Source organism: Calonectris borealis, chromosome 5 (assembly GCF_964195595.1).
Source record: "Calonectris borealis chromosome 5, bCalBor7.hap1.2, whole genome shotgun sequence".
Classification (NCBI taxonomy): Eukaryota; Metazoa; Chordata; class Aves; order Procellariiformes; family Procellariidae; genus Calonectris; species Calonectris borealis.
The window spans coordinates 45406828-45426869 of NC_134316.1; the positions used below are offsets into that span (position 1 = coordinate 45406828).

General features: G+C 36.7%; 1 protein-coding gene across 1 annotated transcript in view; it reads right to left on the bottom strand.

Moving 5' to 3' along the window:
* The window catches only part of MYBPC3 (myosin binding protein C3), a 60776-nt gene that overhangs the window by 28354 nt on the left and 12380 nt on the right, over positions 1-20042 (bottom strand). The window contains exons 6-17 of the mRNA XM_075152276.1: positions 19040-19157; positions 17592-17640; positions 16279-16323; positions 13864-13920; positions 13140-13142; positions 8767-8790; positions 7862-8028; positions 6902-7034; positions 6098-6222; positions 5368-5473; positions 1047-1213; positions 491-656 (exon numbers count right to left, since the gene is read on the bottom strand). Coding sequence (XP_075008377.1) covers positions 491-656; positions 1047-1213; positions 5368-5473; positions 6098-6222; positions 6902-7034; positions 7862-8028; positions 8767-8790; positions 13140-13142; positions 13864-13920; positions 16279-16323; positions 17592-17640; positions 19040-19157 — 1160 coding nt within the window. The remainder of the gene's footprint in view (positions 1-490; positions 657-1046; positions 1214-5367; positions 5474-6097; positions 6223-6901; positions 7035-7861; positions 8029-8766; positions 8791-13139; positions 13143-13863; positions 13921-16278; positions 16324-17591; positions 17641-19039; positions 19158-20042) is intronic.

Sequence of the window (20042 nt, forward strand, 5' to 3'; positions counted from 1 at the left end):
TAATGCTTATGTAGCTTCTGAATCTTCTTGGTCTCCATTTCCAGTAGTAGTTAGAGTGCCAAGAAACTTGAGCACAGAATTGCACAACTGTATGTGTTAATATAAAAACTAATTTCTCTGAAGGGGTGTAATCATAAGTGCTATCCTAATCTGTCTAAACACTACTGCTAATTGTAAAGTTATCAACAATATGTTTTCTAGATTGTTTGAATACCGAGAAAACATGAAATCCTAATGAAAACAGAGAATAAATTCTGCTGATATACCATGATGCCGTACATGCAAAATGTAGCGACACAGAAAGACTCTACACATACCAAAGCAAGTCTGTGACTATATGCTGATTGCGTATGACAAGGTTTTTAACTTTGTCCTGGCTTTAGCTAAAAGGAGAAAAGTCTTGGTTTATATTTCTATCCCCTGAGATAATAGTCCTGTGGATTGTAATGCAATACCTGAGCCTGTACCTGCTTTCTGAAACAAGACTAACCGGCCAATATGGGAGATCTTTATCCTTTCATCTGGGACCACCTCCTTTCCATTTTTCAACCAGATTCCTTTCACATTTTCATCGGAAACTTCACACTTGAAGACTGCCTGGTCACGTGCCTTCACTGTCAGGTCCGCAATGCTCTGATAAACTTCCAGCTTTTTCTCTGATATTGTGAGAATAATCGATACACACATCAACAAATCAGAATAGATCTGTAAGTAAACAGTTGGTGTGGATTTACTGAGCAGAAAAGGCTAGGGCTGAGCAAGCTGTTTGTGGAAGGGTGAAATATGAAGGGAAATCCACAGCATGCAGGGCTTTAACAGGACTGATAGCTAAGCACCTGTTATTATCAGGGTATCTGTTACATCTGGCACACAGGTCTGAGTTCTCCTTGAGGCCTTTATTATCAAACCTTATGCCCCTTATTAAGTTGTCTTTTTCCCTGGCATGAGGATTATGCTACCCCTATGCATTATTCTGGAGGAGGGTTACCTTCAGCCTGTTTTTAATTTTTCAGCTTCTCTGGTTCTGTAATATTACCTGTGCCTACCTTGTACAATTAGTTCAGCGACTGATACCCCACCATTGGTCTTCACGGTGTAGTGTCCACTATCCTCTTTGGTTGACTCATTAATAATTAGATACTGCTTTTTTCCATCTTTCTTGAATCGGTATTTGAATGTTTCTTCCCGTGTCAGCTCAATTCCATCCTTTTCCCTGCAATGCCAAATAGTGTTGAGTCATTTTTCTGTGGTTGGAAGAGGAGAGTAAGTCAGCTCAATGTTACTAGAGATCGGAAGACACAAGATAAATCCAATCTTTGTAGCATTTCAAGTTAGCAAAAAAGAGACTGTTGCACAAATGTTAGTGGAACCAAAACCAGAATGCTTTCTAGCTTGACCATTAATTTTCACTAGGTATTTGACTTCTGGTTCAAGAGAGTTCACTCACAAGGTATTACTTGATTGTTACTATTTATATGCTATAGATAAACATGAAAGTATGTTAAATGCTGTAGAAGATACAAGGATGAAGACACACTTCACCAGCAGGGAATGCACTATCTTAAAAGCTGCCAAAAGCTAAATGGGACTTGCTAGGAAATGACTTAAAAGTCTTAACTTTCCTGATGTGAATTATAATTGTTATGAATTCATGGTTTGTGGGCATCCGTAAAAGAAGAAAAATTTAGGATGGATTTAAATGAAGATGTATTTTGGATTTTGCAGCCCTTTCCATTCAAGGATGCCACAGTATATTTAAGATATTACTAAATTAAGCTTCCTCCCATTCAGCCTGGGAGGAAATTTAATTATTGTAATTTCCGATCATCATGAAGGGAAATGAGCAGAGAGGATTCATGCTGTTTAGTCAAGGTCACACAAAAATACATAAGACTTTAAAAAGATTTCCTGTTCCTAATCCTAAATAACATAAACAGGCTACAAGAAAATAACTTGGAATTTCTTCAACTTACTTCAACTTTTGTAGCATTTTATATTTTTCATTGTTATTTGAATATATTTATATTATGGTACTTGAATACTGCTGCAGTTTGTAAATGAAAAAGTTTTTCTCTTTGATACTTACTCATGTGGAAAAAGAAATAGAAAACATGTTATGCTTTTAATAGAGTAAGAATTTTCTTTCTACCTTGTGTTGTTACCAGTGACTATTCAGCTTAACAAATGAGCTTACAGGATAGCAAATTGAAACGCTGCTTAGGGTCTCATAAAAATACTATAGCTCTAATCTCTAGGTAGGTGTATGCAAGGTAACCTTTTGCCTCTCTCAGAGTCTGCTGAAGTAAATCACAGGATCAAAACTTTAAGCAGAGACAGGAATCCTACAACTTGTGACTTAGATGTACCTGCTGCAACTGCATTTCAAAATACCTACAGGTTACTCCTTTCTAACTGTTCTTTAGAGCACAGCTTATTGGAACTTATAGTTGATTTAGAAAAATACTGGCCTCCCTTCCTGATCACAGGACTACAACGCTAGTAAGGGAGGAAACAGAGGATGCCTGTAACAACCACGTGAAACACAGTGCTTAGTGTTATGTCAGGGTAATGTTTCCTCTGCTTGCTAAGTGGCAAGAGTCTGAGGCCACATGCAAGATGCTCTCCTAAAGCTGATATTCTCATTCATGCAGATTAATTCTGGAACAAGTGCTACAACGCACTGTGTAAGCCTTTGCTGAACTGCTGAGAATGGACTGTAATCCCGAAGTTCAACAGGCTGCTGTAACAAAACCAGGCACAGGCACTGTGGCTAGTGTTCCAAAGCTGAACTTTTAAATTTATTTTTTGGCGATGTATTTTGACACATGGCTCATCAAAGATATCTGAATGTTCTATTCAGCCATTGGTAAGAAAGAGATCTCTTGAAATCTTTTTTAAATAATGAAAATAGATTATTTGCAATGACTAGTGTCTTAAATCCCTGGGAAGGGAATAATATATTTAACTTGTGTTTGTTTTAGTGTTGTTTCCCCTCTATTTCAATTATTTCTGACCTAAGCACATGAATCCTGCTAAAAGCATTTAGTTGGTACTTTTACAAGTTCCTTAGGAAAGTCATAGCACGTTGCTGATGCTGTGTATGAGTAGAGTGTTTGCAGAGGGATGTACTGACAAATAGTGGAGTGATAAAACTGTAAACCTCAAAAAAGAACTCCCAGATATCATGTGGCTTAAAATAATACACTGCTGCAGTGAAAAGTGAAAAACCTCATATAAAGTAATATTACAGGCCTTCCTTTGGTAACTACAGCAATGAAGTTGAAGAATCAGTTGATATTAAAGTGTAAGTGGAGGATTTTATAGAACCATAGAAGTGTTGGTTTAAAAACCACCATAGGTCGTCTGCTCCAGCCTCACACTTGAAGCGGAACTAGTGCAATAATAGGTAGGTCAGCCATGGTTTAGTCTATCCACGTCCTGAACATCTGCAAGATCAAATATCTGTTCTCAACTCTGCCACTCAATGCCTCTTTTCTCTGTCTGGAAATGCTTTCCTATTTCCTGTTTAGAATGTAAGGATAAATTGGTTAATGTCTTCTGAGATACCACTGATGTAGGTACTATGTGATAATGGGGATACACAGATTTATTGTTATTATTACGTTACTATAGTTTGTTTTCATTTGGAGCTGATAAGATGGTACATCCAGCATTCAGAGATGGAAAAATCAGGTCAAAACTATGTATTTTATTACATCTTTTTCTTCAAGAATTGTATTATTTCCAGGACCGTCTGAAGTTTAGAAATAACGATTCCATAGTACTGCATAATAATAATGTGAGACCTTTCCGGGTGATCAAAAGAACATTCTTTCCTGATTACTGTGAAACGACTCACATAATGAATTCTCCAAGCCCTAGGCTGATGGCCATGCCTAAGAGGCTATAAGCCTTATTTCTGTCTTGTGCAAGTCACATAATTGCTTTTGTTCATGTGCTTGTGATTTCATATCCCAGGTTTAAAGGGTGCAAGAGCTATAACAGGTGCCCTGAGTTAGTGCCTGTTACTTGGCTTAAACTGTTGAGTATTTCCCTAATGAGCCATAAAACTGGAACTCTTTCTCCATGCTGTGCTCTATGTTTTCCCTGGACACTTCTCTCCATTGTCCAAAATGCTCCCTTTGTTGCCAAAAAGCATTGATTGAGTCTCACATAATAAAACCAGTAAAATATAGTGTAAATGTCTTAACTGCTCAGTTTTCTGTTGCTATGATTTGAAGAGTTTCTCTGACCACTTGCTGCATTGCAGGCTGAGACAGCTGCTGGTTTGCCCTTGTCACACCAAATGCCCATCCCACAGATACCAGCTCTGCAAGATGTATGGGAGTTGTTCAAAGGCATAGGATCAAAGTGCGGCAGCTGCACTGCGCTCTGAGAGGGACAGATCTGCTTGTCCCCATCTCTTGTGACCAGGCATCTGGAAGCAGTTCCTGAACAATAGCATGTGTGTGCCTGTGCATGTGGCTTTAATAGTGTAATGCATACGCTGTACTAGCTCTTGGGCTCTATTTAAATTCTCAGTTCCTTCCTTTGGGAGAGCAGATGAGTGGTTGCCACTTTCCAGGAATGTAACGGGCATTGTGGGAACAGTTGATAACCATGTGCCTGAAGCTGTTAACAAGCAGAAGAGAATTTCATCTGGTAGAGAAATGAAGTGAGAACAGTGTGCGTAAGACCTGGCATGTGAGCACTGCCTGCTGTGCCTGCCCAAGCAGTGTGAACCTTCCGGCTTCCACTCAGCTGGAACGCCCAACAAAATGGACTCTATGGTCTAAATGTTTGTCATCTTAATCCTGCTCACTGTATGTGCATAAAGACCAGCTTTGCAGGATCACCACAACAGATATGTTAAAATAAGTCAATGACCTTCCCTCTCTGTCTCAAAAGACGCTAACTGCTTACCTAAGAAAAAATACTTTAAAAAAAAAAAAAACAAACCCAAAACACCTCACTGCAGTTGAGAAGAGTCCATAAAGTATAGCAAACTCATCACAACACAGATCTGAGTAGGCCAATAGTTAGTCATTATTGTCAAGTGTTTAGAAAACTTTAAAGCTAACAGCTCGGTACAGTCAGTAGCATCCTGTAAACACTGAACAAGAAATTCTAGAGACACTATAAAATATCTATACTTGATTTGTTTTCTGCCATATTCTGGCCTCTCAGTTCCTCCTCAATGTTTGACATACAGGAGGAGGATCAATCTTTTCCTGAAAACAATTATGTAGGATGCCTCCTTTCTTTTTATTCCACAACTCTTGTCCACAAACACTGGTCCTAGAATGTCCCATGAAGGGATATGGTTTCATGTTATTTGCTTTTTTTTTCCTTTTTCTATTCCCTTACCATTTCACAGTAGCTCCTTCCTCAGAGACTTCACACTCAAACTCCACTCTCTCTCCAACCATCACCATCTGGTCCTCCAGTGGGTGAGTGATCAGGATTGGAGGTTCTGGAAATGAAGAGACTTTTATTAAAACAGTATTCTGAAAGACGGAAGACCAGACGTAGATTTCACCACTCTGCACTCCACAGGAAGAACCCCTGGCCGAATACATGGTTGATGCTCTCTGTGTTGGAACTTAAAATTTACTGTGCTGGATCACATTATCAATATTACCAAATGACCTTTTGGTTTTTGCTTCATGAGACAGAATACAAACACAGGATTAATCAGTTTTCATATATATTCTGAAATTCTAAACTGGAGGCATTAGTTTTCTGTACTATTAGATCTCTTTGTAGAGTTTGAGGCACATGTTTATCTTGAGGGGAATCAAATTTTTAAAGTAAGTTTCTAGCCCTGTTGTTGGGAAAACATAAATAACTTTCTAATGAGAATTAATGGTAATTATTACTGTGCTGTTTTCTTGTGTTTTCTTAGTTGCAGCAATAGGGAAAATTTTCCTTTATTTAACTGTAAGAAAAATACCTACTTCAGTAGGTGTCGGAATTTGTTCATATGTTTGAGAATTTCCTTTCCTACGAGATCAGTTAATCTGAGAGTAGAGAAGGTGACAGTAATTCAATGCTAAATGTTAGGGGAGATCTCTTTCCTTTTGCTACCATTGCTCACCTTTTACAAATAATTCTGTGAAGCTTTTCTCCTCCCCTACCACACATTCATAGGCTGCATCGTCGGCCAGAGAGCAGTGGTTTATCGTCAGTATTCTCTTATTCCCAACAGCCTCAAAAATATATCTGAAAAGAGAATCTAAATGTAATTATCAGAGAGTAACTCTTTTGGACTCAGTCACTGTCTTCCCCTGCCTGGCAGAGAAGAAGGTTCCTATGTTTTTTCTGATATCAGTGGCAAGGTTTGTTAAGACTCAAGCCCTATATCCCTGCTCTGGTGCAGTGGACAGCAGTAGTGTTTGAAAAACTAGCATAGGAAATTATGGAGAAATCCTCATACAAGTGTGAGACATATACAAACTCCTCTGTGAATGGTGTTGGTGCTTTTTGAACATCTAGCCATACATCAACCGTGACTACCGTTAAAAATACTTTGTCATGGCTTCAGCACAAAATCACTGGAAATTGGTTTTACAACCAAGCTACACTGAAGTATATCCCATATCATGAGAAAGTAATTTTGGACCCTGGATATACACATAAAGATCAGAATATAATCTGAGGACTTACTTGCTAATAGGTAGATGTAAGCGTGCAGTTCCACATGTAGATACATAGAGCAGAGGGAAGAAAAAGAAGAAGTCGTGAGAACAGCAAATTGACCCTGAGCCAAAGCACTATGTAGATTTTTTTCCTCAGCTCCTATTTCTCCCTATTTTATTCCTTTCTTTTTAAGTTTCTAGTTTTTCTACTTTGTCTAGGCTGTAGCTCATTCCTTTTTGTATTTCCCATATTTCTAGTTTACCTGCCGCTCACTTGGATCTCCTGTCCATTCTTCAGCCATTTCACATCAGCATCTGGATTGGCAACTTCAACCATTAATTTAATCTTTTGCCCTTTGTCCACTTGGTAAGCTGGATCCAGTTTCTTGAGGAATGCTGTGTTGAAGAATGATTTTTTTTTTTAAAAAAAAAAAAAAAAATCTTAATCGTTTTAATACTTAACTTTTTTTTTTTTTACATTCTCAGTCAGGAAAGTAAATCTTTATTCCTTTCCTGTTTTTTACCATCATCTCAAACTTTCCCCACTTTCTGCATCCCTGTTTGCATTTTTACGTTTCTGTCTGTTCTTCATCCTGTTCTGTTTTCTGTTTTTCTGTAACATAGGATGAAAACCATGTGATATAAGCTAAAATAAGCAAAGTAGAATATTCTAAATCAGATGTGAATATGTACTTCAACACATTCTAAATAAAGTTACAGCTATGTCTGCCCATGTAGGAAAATCATACTGAACTTCTCAGTACTAATGAATGGCAGTTTGCCTTCTCTAGTTCAGACTTCTAAAACAAATTAGTTAAAATTAGGTAATTAATACTTCCCAAGACTAGAAAAGGCTCAGGAATTCCAAATGTATCATCTCAATGGAAATTAAATTTTCTGACATACTGACCAGTTTTGGGTGTGTGTGGGGTGATGGTGTTTCACGTTCAGGGAAAGACAAGGGGCAGAAAAGAAGAAACTAGTAAAATGAGCAGGTTCAGAATATCCACAATTTCAGAGCAAGGTAGCTCAGAGCTTTGGGCATAGCTTTAATCTTCGGTAATCAGCATTTCACATGTAAAGACTATGTAACAATTGGAATAGGAAACTCCTGTTTCTCATGCTCTTGTATCTGGCTGCTGTCCAGCTGATGTTAATATTTGAAGAACTCCCAAAGAAGAAGATATGAACACATATATTTGGGATAAATACAGTTCGCCAACCTGTGCTTTTTTTCTCTTCCTTCTTTATGCGTTTGAGGCGTTTCAGCATCCCACGCAAATCTGTGATACCATACTGAAAAGCAATTTTCTCGTATTCAGAAGGAGGAGCTTGCCTCAGGATTTCCCAGACATCAACATCAGATTGTGATTCAGATTTTGCTTCACCTCTGCAGAAAGGGATTAGAGTATCTGAATTGCCACTATTGAGAGGATTTAAAAACAGCCATAGGCTTGGCAAGCTACATATTGGCTTGATGAAGCCATTTCTTAATAAAAAATTTAGCAGTCTAACTTTTTACTGTATTATTACCTAAAATAATGAAATAAAACTGGTAACTAGTTTTACTATATTTACATATACAGTGATTAAAATCCAATCGCTGTCCTGAAGGGTTTTCTTTCTAATAGCCAAAGCAAATAAATATTAACTTCCCTTTAACGATGCGTAATGGAAACACAAGGAGACTTATTTTCCTGTCATGGTCATACACAAAACATGTGGCAAAGCAAGGAACTAAACTGATATCCTGAGAACGCCTTAGAAACAAGGCAGTTGGTTTATATTAATAAGAAACAAGTCTTTTTCTACTCAGAACATTTTTTCTCTTTGCTAAAATGAATCACAGATTATTAAAATATTTATCATCTATTGTAAAGACAATTGTTGGCTATAGTGATCTGTAAAGACACATAAACTGGTGAGTAGTGGCAAACAAAATATTTACAATGGACTACTTATTTTATAGTTTAACCAAAGAACTGGTGATTAGGGAAGAATTAACGTTTGGTTTAGCAAAACCAAGTGAAAATTTGGTTGTCTAGCTTTGGGAAAGGCATTCTTTTTCTGTCATCATATTTTTTATTTAAAAGATCATAAATGAAAAAAGAAATTGGCGTTACCTTACCGATTTACTGAGCGCAAGAAGCTGCTGTACTCCAGAATGACGCAGAGAACCGTTTAGACAAACATGCAGCATCCCGATGGGCAAGAAAGAGGGCATCATGTGTTAATACAAAAGAGCCATGAATCTCATCTTCACCTTTAGCAGAACGTGCCTGTGCTTCAGTAGCTGGGAGATGAAGGAACTCATGCAAAAGCTCTGAAATAGGCTTAAGAAAAATGCTGTTCCATATTGAAACCAAACTCACTCCCACGCTTTGTATAGTTCCACTCTGCAATTGTAAGTGTAAGCACTGCTGCTTATTCCTAATTATGGCTGTTCGCTTTACAGGGAAACAAATAGCTCTACTTTGCCCTGTCATCATGGAGTTGTTGCCTGTCATAGTTCGCATTTTGGTAAACAGAAAAAGGATGAAAGAAGTAACATTTTCTTAAAAATTTCTTTAGGAAAAGGAACTTCCTGTGGCTTCCTGGGTTGTTTCTGGTATCACCGGGACCAAGCAGATTCCAGTGCAGCAGAACACACCCTTACAGTGAAGCCATGTTCAGTGGTAAACCCCAGCAAGAAGACAAGATATGCAGCAGGTAATGCAGAGAAAAGTGGAGGATTATTGGGCGTATTTCCATTTTTTTTCAGAAAAAGAACAGTCCCATTAGTCTGTGAGAAAAATTACTACTTAAAAAAACTGTAGTCAGTCTAAACAGCAGGTATAACCAGACATTTCTGGTATTCCTTTTATTGCCCAAAAAAGGCTTGCTTGTAATGAAAGCACTATGTTTATTACAGTACTCCCAAGTCCAGGCTTGGGATTTCCAGCACCCTTGTAGCTCTTGAACAGAAAGCGAGCAAGAGAAGAGGATTTCAGCTCAGTGAGTTTGAGCTGAAATATGGCATGCAATATCTTATATCTTTGGAGTGGTTTAGCACTCACTAAGCTCTCGCTAGCACTCATTGAATTGATAGGTGTATCTGAAGTTTGGACTCCTGGTGATAAGTGCAGCCTACTGGGTATTTGCTTTGTCATAACAGTGCATCAACATCACCCGCAAATTTAATCGGGATTCCTCTTCTCTCTTCTTTATATATCTATCATTTAGTTTGGGGCAGCTACAAATGGTTTGTAGTTTTGCCTAGCAGAAGGCAGGACAATTGAACTGATTTGCCAAATAGACCAAAATTTTTTGTTTTAACTTAAGCAGTTCTTGGGCTAATTGCCCTATCATTGATCATATCAATGAGCAACTTTAAAATATTTCTAAATGCGTGTAAATTGGAATAGGTATATAAGTACATAAAACTAGGAATATATAATATTTCTAATATGTGCTGAGTTCTTTGTACTAGTACAATTAATGTTCTGTGGAGCAAACTGTATCTCAAAAGGAAATATAAAATCATAGGAAATAAGAAAGACTTAATAGATTAAAATGTTATTATTTTCCCTCAGGCATTATATAAATATTTGTGGTCTCTGTCTATCTGCCTACTTATATGCTCATCTGTATATGCCCCTTTACCTGAAAATTTGCAGGTAGGATTATTCATGGAGTTTTCAAAAATATTTTGTGTGAGTTAGTTATTTTTAAATACATCATGAGTAAAATCTTCCAATTTGGAGGCAGTTCTACAGTCTAGTATATCTCACTGTTGAGAAGACTTCCTTAATTTTTGCTTTAGCTTTTCCATTACTCAGTGTCATCCCATGGTTATATCTGGCGATACTGGTTTGGTGTATGCAAGCTGACATACGAGAAATTTGATCGTAAGCAAGAGTGTAGTCTCTTCTTTGGAAATACTAATATTTTCTAATTACAGGGAAAGGCTTGTAAGTTGCATGTAAAATGGTACTAAAAGCTGTAATTTGTATAGTGTTTAACTGAGTTCTGAAAAAGAACAGAAAAAAAGGTCTTTGCCTCTGAGCAAAGGTTTCCCCATCCCAGTACTCCTTTTCACCATTTTGTATTTGTTAAAAGATTTTCTTTGATCCTATAAACACACAAAGTTTCCACAGTTAGGCTGTACTCTTCCGCTACCAACAGGAACTAAGCAGTGTATGAAAAGTAACAGAGCACTTGGACTCCTGAAGTTTCTCCCACCCTTACGTTACTCTACGTGATGTTGAGGATCCTTATTCAGAGTGATCACCTCATAGGTTAACTATGCACTGGGAGGCATTAAGATGCAGCTTAGTGAACACGCTGTAAATGGAATATGCAGCTGATACGTTTTAAACATATGTGGAGGGGATAAAAATAGTTTCGTACATCCCAGAAATGGTTCCTTCCTATCCCATTACTGTCAACTGATTGGACCCCTGTCAGCTGTCACCTCCTTCAAGGTCTCTGCTCACTATCCCACTTAATAGTTCTGTGACAGCTGTTCCCTTCCTCTTCCCAATGACCTCTCCTTGGCTCATGACATCTGTATGTCAACACCAGTTAATTAAATTACAGTGATAGGATATCTAGTATTAAATAAAGCTCTTTTTATTATAGTGGGAATGTTCATTACTTCTGGATTGAGGGGCACTTGTAAATTAGGTGGGACAAAGCAGAAGTGGTAAAAGAATAATCTTCAATTCTATTTGAAACTGTATAGCTCTTGAGAGTTCCTCAGCATGAGTTCCCTTTTTCTATTCTATCTTAATGAGGAATACTTTCATTCCATGATGAGTTTTTATGCCTATCAGGTCTCATTAATATAGCAGTGGTCTTCAACCTGTGGTGTGCAAAGCCTGAAGGATCCACAAATTACTTCTAAAATGGCTGTGAAAAACTGCTAGGAGCAGTGAATTTATCAGTATGCTTAAATTCACTAAACAGAGATTTGTAAGTGAAGAAAGGTCAAAAACACTGATAAAATGCAGTGAAATCTATAAGTTTCTTTTAATGAATTATATTTCTAGTCTAACAAATAATGAATAATTAACTCCACAAATTGAACATTTCTGGAAATACTGGAGATTTTTACTACTTTTTAGAGTTCTATCACTGCTGAAAACTAATTATGAAAGCAGAAGGGAAAGGCACTAGGAGAGGGGCTCATAGTACTTAGCACTTCATTCCAGCTGGAGTCACTGTATGAAATTATGCAAATATTTTCATGTTGGCCTCCATTTATTTGACATTTTTAAAAAGAGATCAACAATTCTTTTTGGCATTTTCTATAGAAATTAAAATGTGTGTACAACTACTGTACTTCAGCTCTCAAACCTGTACAGTTGTGATTACTGCCATTATTCAGAAAGCATGTTTTCCCTACTTTAGAATTACAAAAAAATTCTAATGCACTTTTTGTTTCAGACTTCTGTGGGGTTCATGATGAAACAAGAAACTTTGATATCAATGTCAGCTATAGAAAGTTTGATAGGTGTACTTTCTGTCTTGTCTAGCCTGGCCCCCTTCAGAGTTCTGGTTGTAGTCTTATTGCAAAGCCAGAATTCACTTCTAGTTGGACACCTTGCATATTGCATAGTACAGGGCTTTGTATACTTACGTGACCTTGTTTGCCCCACTGAAATTTGGGTGAGTTAACCTGAGTGAAACATGAGGCTATTGTGGCTTTATTGCCTTCCGTAACCAAGCTACTTCAGATGTCTACATGATCCTGTACTCTTTGTGAAGATAAAACACTTTTATAAATACCAATACCTGAGCGGAGACTGAACACAGATTCACAACAACATTCAGCCAAGTAGTTGATTGTGAAAATTTAAACTGAGTAAGTTTAGATTTGCAAAACATGAGTCTAGTGACAAGTGTTTATAGTAACTTCAGGAGCTGGAAAGACAGAGTGAGTGGCCAGGGGCAGTGAACAGAAAGAAGCATGCTTGGAGTAATGGGATGATAATGAGCAATGGAAACTTTACTTGGAATAAAAAGAAACGTTTTGTGGCAGAGAAGCCTGTACATATGTAGAATAAGTGACTTCAGTAATATGTTAACCTAACACGTTTAAGGATGGATGGAACACAACTTCAGCGCATATTTGATAGGCCCCCCCAGGCATATTATGCAGATGATTTCTCTGATTCTCATTTTTATGACAATAAGAATTTAAAGCAGCAGGTTATTGAGAAAATCTGGAAATTCAAGGACAATTTAAAACTGCTTATAAAAGAAAGTGATGGTAAAAACCAAAGGACATTCCGAGGAATACATTGATGTGTGTTGAATGGTCCACTCTTAACTTCTACTAATTGTTGAAAAGCATTTCTTTCTCAGAAATTGGCGGCTGATAATTTTCTTTCATACTATCTAATTTTTATCACGCTCTACACGTAAGAAAGATAAAGATGCATGCATTATTTCAAACCAAATGGTTCTTATATTCAGTCTGACCCATGCATTTATAATAAAATGAAATAGAAATCTTACTCTCTGTTGGCAACAGTGGCATCCAAAACATCCACGTAAAGATGTTGGTAAAAAGAGAAAAACATAAGTAGGCAGGTTATGAAAACAGATGTGGCAAGAAAGGATGAGAATGGGAGAGGAAATTCCACCACAAAAAGTGAAAGTAAAAGCAAGAAATAAGAATTAGAATTGGAACAGTAAAAAATATTTGTATAATATTTATACAACATAGAATATGTTTTTATATATATGATAAACAGCTATATAATATATAGTTGTATAGTGTAATAGTAACATTTAGATATCTAATAAAAAGAATTGTCCTCCCAGCTCTCTGATGCAAAGTATTGTGAAAACTTAGCACAGAAATTTCTTAATAAGGCAGCATTATAGACAGGTATTGTAAATTGTTGTTGTGTTTTGGGTTTTTTTTTAATGAAAACTGCTGGTGGAAGTGTGTAATTACCCTAGTCTCAGCTTTTCAATCTTGGGAAAGATCAATCTTTTTTTTTTTTTTTTTTTTTCTCTTTCTCCAGTATGAAACTAGCAGAAATGCAACAAATGCTGAGTATTTGGGGAAGTTGCCATAATTACCTGTCATCCTTTTTCCAATTAGAGCTGCTTTAGGAAAACTACAAGGATTCTGAATTTATGAGACTTTCACTTATTCTAGTTTTAGTGTTTTCAGAGTTGTTCAACAGAAGCTGGTTACTTTATTTCTCAAAGTCTATGGATTTTTACTCACCTCTTTTTCAGTAGGGCACTAAAATTAAACTCTCCACCTTCTTCATGCCCCTCGGTACTGTATAGTAACAGAAAACCATAATTAGTTTCAGAAGGAGGTCGGAATAGCTTGTGAGACTATATCATTATGTAGATGATATATTTTTGTAGAGGAGTAGTAAATGGGTTTAGAATGACTTAGAATGTGCACTGACATGGAAGGTGACTTAAATAGGCTCTTTGTCCATATTGGTCTTCATATAGGTTTAAGAAATGTATTTAATGAACTAGTATTTTTTCTGTACTGATTATGGATAAAGTTGTACAGGGTATTAATTTGGTGGTCATATTGATCTGGAATGTATTAATTACCATAAAGATGTTGCAGAAGCTTTCCTTTAGAATCATTAGTGCTTTTGGAAAGCTGTAGTTTCAGGAAGGTGGATATTGTTTACCGTGTGGGGCAGTATTTAACCACCTTTTTGTGGGACTTCTTATAATCTAAAATCACATTTTTTTTTCTAGTATTATCCCAGCTGTAATTGTTTCTTAAGGCTCTTTGTGATTCCAGAATTCATTATACTAACAAAAGTGTCACATCATTAGTGCTTGGGAGAGTTAAAGGAGGAATTCTATGATCTGACTTTGATTCTGAGATGAGGTTCAATATGCAGTTGTTCAACAAGCATCAAGGCAAGCAACGTTGTGATGAATTGACTCGTGAGAACAAGAAGCAACAAGCAGGAGATTTTTGATGTGTAATTCTGTCTGTTACATATGGTGAACTCAGACGGAATGCACAATGTTATTTTTGGTGTTCTGAATCAAATGTGATTTAGCTGTGCTTCTGAACATTTGAAGTACAGATCTGCTCTGAAAACTTAGCATAAAGTCACTAAAATCACTTCTTTGGGTTTAATTCCTAAAAAATCACTTCAGGGATTTGATATAAAAGTATTGGGAGTTACACTGGATTTCATGACTATTGATTATTTGACTTAGCAAAAAAAAAAAAGGTCTTTTTTGCATTCAGGCAGAGTTTAGAAACTCAAAATGGATTTTCTTCATCTCAGTCAGTCTCCCATCATCGATGTTCAGCTGCTCCTTGACATCTCTGCTGTCTTGAGTGTAAGAATCTGGTGATGCCATCTCACAGCATTCAGATTCTTCCAGCAGCAACACCTTATATTTAGTTATTGTTTTATATGCAGAAATTATTCTTTTCAGTTGTACTGGTGATAGTGGTAGCCCATAATGCTGTGTCTGTCAATACACAGTGCTAGCTGCTTCAGAGAAAATCTGTCTGTAGAAGTGTAAACCGGAATGTCAGGAAAACGCAATATTGCAGGAGCAAGTATTTTAAAAAGTAAGAGAACAGCCTCAACAGATAAATGATGGGCATTTTAACAATACTGTTAATAAAACGGAAGAGAAACGAGTGCCAAACTTCTTGTGCTGCTTGACAATGCAAGGTTAGTGAGAATAAGTACAATTTTGAACCAGTGTGATTTTGAATATGTTGTGAGACCTTTTTATTAAGACAGTACCATTTTTACTTCTGTGGTTACTTTCAAGGTAGTACAGTACTGAAAGGATAATTTTCTGGGTATAATGCCCAAACAGAAAAGTATTTTTGGCAACTTTGTTCTCTACTTTCAGAAGATTTTCAATGTTTGCAGGCATAAAATGTACATAAAAATCACTAGTATAATCCCAAATGTGAAAAGGGCTTCTTGTGATCAAATATTCAGGAAATCAGAATCTGCAGCTGGGAGAATAACTAGTCACCTTATTGCTTCCCAGGTGGTACTTAAATCAGATTTTCAGGAAAGCCCAGCAATAAATGTTTAGCTTTTCTGAAGAATAAGACCTTAATAATTGCTTTAATATGCATAGAGTTAAGTTTAATCTCAGAGTTCCTATTTTCGTTATGGTAGAGGACATTGGGACCAAAAAGGATAGGGTGGGAAATTTAAAGATACTAGGATAAAGAGTGTGCCAGGAAACAACAGATTTTCATATACACATATGTGTTTTGGTACAGTTCTGTGAGCAGTGGCAATTTTAGTCAGTATGTGCTCAGTAGAGAGGAAAACACGTAAAACAGAGGGGGCAGACATGCATATAATTTGAAGTTCCTTTTTTTCTTCTAACAGTGGTGAGAAGATGCCACTTGCCAAACACATGCGTTTTCTATAGATGAATCTGCCTCTCAGTGAACTATCAAACTACTCTTTTCATTATTTATACTTATCTTACATTACTACTTGTATGTATTCATCTCATATAAATACTACATACTATAAACGATGATTTATTTGGAATTTGAGCTGCAACTAGTTCTGTGGGGTTTTTTTCTTTTTTTTTCTTTTCCTAAGCAGAGAGAGACAGTTCATTGTTAGATTTGAATTTGTCTGCTGACACAGACAGTGGCTACCTGAGAAAGGCTGAAGTCATCCGTCTCCCCCCTCCTGCCAGGCTCCTGAGTGAGGGTATCAAAGACAAAGCTTCAGATTTAAACAGTTCAGTTCAAAATTTGTCTCCGTTCTTACAGAAGAAACTGAAAACCTGAACAGCCTGAAGCTGCTCACACTGCACTCACTCTGAACTGATTCTAAATTCTTTTAGTTGTGCTAGCAAGAAGAGAAGCTCTTGAAGCCTAATTTCACTGCAGTGAAATAACACAATGCAGCTATGCACTGAGTGTCCTCTATTTAATAGGCATCACAGCGAAGCTACCTATAGATGGATTTGACTGTAGATAAATTCTGCAAGCCTTTTTTAGTTCTTTGTGGTAGAATGTTAAAAAAAAATTCTCATATAAAAATAGCACTTATAGGGAAAAACTCAAGGAGTTGCCACAGAAGATTTGTGTCCTATGTTAGAGAAACAGGTGTCTGTTGGAATATTCTTGGTCTAGTAACTTTGCAAAAATATGTAAAAACTAAAACAGAAACTGAATTACGCAAAGGGAGAAGAAATACTCAACAGTGAAAAAATACATGTTGTGAATGTCTAAATAATAAAAAAAACCCAACCAATTTTGCAAATTTTACTAATAGAAGGGAACATTATTCCATTAAGTCATATATCAATTCAGACAGTATTACAGACGTGGGGAGAACAGCCTTTTCAACACCAGCACAATACCTTGCAGTCTTTAATATCTAAGACCTACATATATATGAGTTTTCACACACTTACAGTAGCATTGTCTTCATTCAATTAATAAAATTGTAGAACATGAAAACAAATACAATCAAAATCCTTGTATTAATGTTATCAGCGATATGCTGCTTACAGAGCTTACATCAAACTCCACTTCTTTGTTCAGCAAATGTTTGTGCTAAGGTACATGTAGTTCCTCAAGCCAGACCAAATCAAGACGAGGCACTACACAGAATCTTTTCCTTCTGTATTGGTCTATGTCTGGAGTGCTCCGGGAAAAAAGTGTCAAAGTTCTTGGTAGAATTATACACCTTATCAATTGCATAACTGAAGACAAGCATGATTGTTATGCTAGCACAAATTCTAAACTCTCTTAGATGATTTCTAGGAGTTGTATAGTATTTTAATAGTAGAAATATTTTCTTAATAGAAATATTTTTTTAGTAGACATCACTATCTTTGTGCTTGTTTGTACAACAGCTTTGCTTTTAGATAGTTTTGTCTAGGACAGTAATGAATTCCATTCCAGTAATGAATGGAAGTATAATCTGATCTACATAAGTTTCTACTGTACATACTCACGTGCGTCGGAAGGCAGCACGAATATCCAAGTCTCCAGTTACTGGTGCTTCTGATGTGACAAAAAGTGATGAACAAGAACAGGACAGCAAGTCAAAGTAATGCAAAACCACAGTGCTATTTCTAAAGCTTTTCCTTTGTGGACTTTTTTTTTCCTGAAGTTCTTATATTGTAAATTGTGATCAATTACATATTGAAAGATTCAAGCATGATCTTTAAACATGTAGCCTTCGCTAATTAGCTTTCAACATCCAGTGCTGTGTGAATAACTTAATTCTGTCTCATGCTTCATAATAATCTGCAGCATGACGAACTGTCTTGCCTCATTTGTCAATTCTCCTGCCTGTAAATTTTAGTTTCAATACTGGCTTCACAGGGTATTTAAACCCTAATGAGAAAACCACTGGATATCAACTGAATATTATTACTACTAATAAATTGTAATCCATCCTCTGAAAGCAAAGGTAAATTCCTGGAAAATATGTAGAGATGTACAGAAACTCCATCGAGGCTGTTGCATAGAGAGAAATTTATTACTCTGTTCTAAGCTGCTGTTGGTATGAATAGGTGTACTGCTGCTACTGGGAGAAAAACTGTTCTCAGTCACAGCTCCTAAGTCTGATAAGTCCTATAGCCAACTAGTGAAATGTCAAAAACGAACACTGCTGATTGAATAACTTCAATAAACTTTTGTCTTTGCTCATTGATTGCTGGACGCAAATTAATGTTGCAGTCCTTTCAGCAGAACCTCTGAAACAGGAATGGCCCAAACATTCAACTCTTTTAGGTGGTCCATGCTTACGCTGTTTTACCTAAACTCTTCCACACTAGGGGGAAATTGATGTTAAAATGTACTTCCTTTTCAATTGCTGATAAGCTTTTCAGCACAGCAGTTCTGAGTGTGGCACCATGTATTATAAAAAAATGAGTCATCTCATCTTAAAGCAATTTTACATCACAAGGTGCTTCTGCATAACTTGAATTTATCGGGAAAAAAGGAATTGATAATAGTGTCACATGTGTAAATCTTTCCATTTCCCCCCTTTTTTTTCTTTTCAAATATCCATTTTTATTACTGAGCTTTTGCCAAAGTAAGAATGGACCTCTCTTTTATTCTAGTGGAATTAAATATCATGAGAGAATGGAGCCGAAATCAGAATAAAGCCAGAGAAAAGTTGGGCTGATTTGCATCTTTCTGTGAGCTTTCTTTAAGAGCATCACAGTTTGAGTGACATCCAAGTGTTACTTCTAATGCTTTATATCTCTGCCAACCCATCCCAATCCTCATCTGTGGGCCTCTGTAAGTGTACCTGTAGCTCTTCAGGTCTGTACTTCAGATCTATGCTTGTCTAGTAGCCACTGTGTACCAGAAAGAATTGTTGGTGGGCATACAGGAAGAAGGGGAAAAAAAAAAAAAAAGGAAGAAGCAAGGTGGCAGGAATTCATCTTACCATTGACTGTCAGGTTGAAATTAGAACTATCAAACTTGTCCTTGGTAGACACCTCACACCTGTACCCTCCTGCAAAAGTCATGTTTGCTTCTATGATTTCCATTTCAAAGGTGTACACCTAGAACAGACACCAATGATGAAATAAGGAGAGAGAGAATGCAGCATATTAAGGCAGGGAGAGAAATAGACAAGGGATGAAATATGCTGCTGTGTTCTTTTAGAATTAAGAACCTTCTGAGCATGTCACTCATTACTGTCATAAAAATTACATATACCCCCCCAAATCTGTAGGAACAGCTAAACAGTATTAGTACAGGTCTTCCAGAGGATAGAATGTTAAATTAGCGAACTATGCTGGTGTACTAGTGTGTACAGTCATCATATACATTAATTGCATGTACATTGGAATCAGGAATAGAGCTTTCATTAAACAAATACAGCCCTCTACCCAGAATGTATACAGTACATTTAAAAATTCAGCAAAAGGAGTGGCTAATGTGAGCAAGTCTGTTCTGTTCCATCCAGGAGAGGGTAGTAGTGTTTCATATACCACACAGGATGAGAAGTCATGGTACAAACTCTCTTGTATTCCTGTTTGTGTATCTTTGAACACATTTGCGGTAAAAATGGATCATACTCAGCTATTTAAAGTAGTCTAGACAATGCAAGGGAATAATAAATTCCAACACTAATAGCTGAATGCTTGATCTATTAAAACCAAGGTAGACCATACTTATCTGTCTGATTTATTGTTTTCTCTTAAATATAACGAGTATCTATTGCTTGAGAGGAAGATGGAGGATATACTGCAGTAGATAGATAGTGCAAAATTGCTCCCCTAGTTCTCCACATGTTTTCTCATTTCATCATAGATAAGGTAAGCAAGAGTCTGTATGTAGTTTGTCTCTTGTCTGCATAGTCAAAACATGGACTTCTATCCATAAGTATAGCATTGTGTGTAGCTTTGGGTATCTTAATATCAAAACATTCCTATATTAGCTTA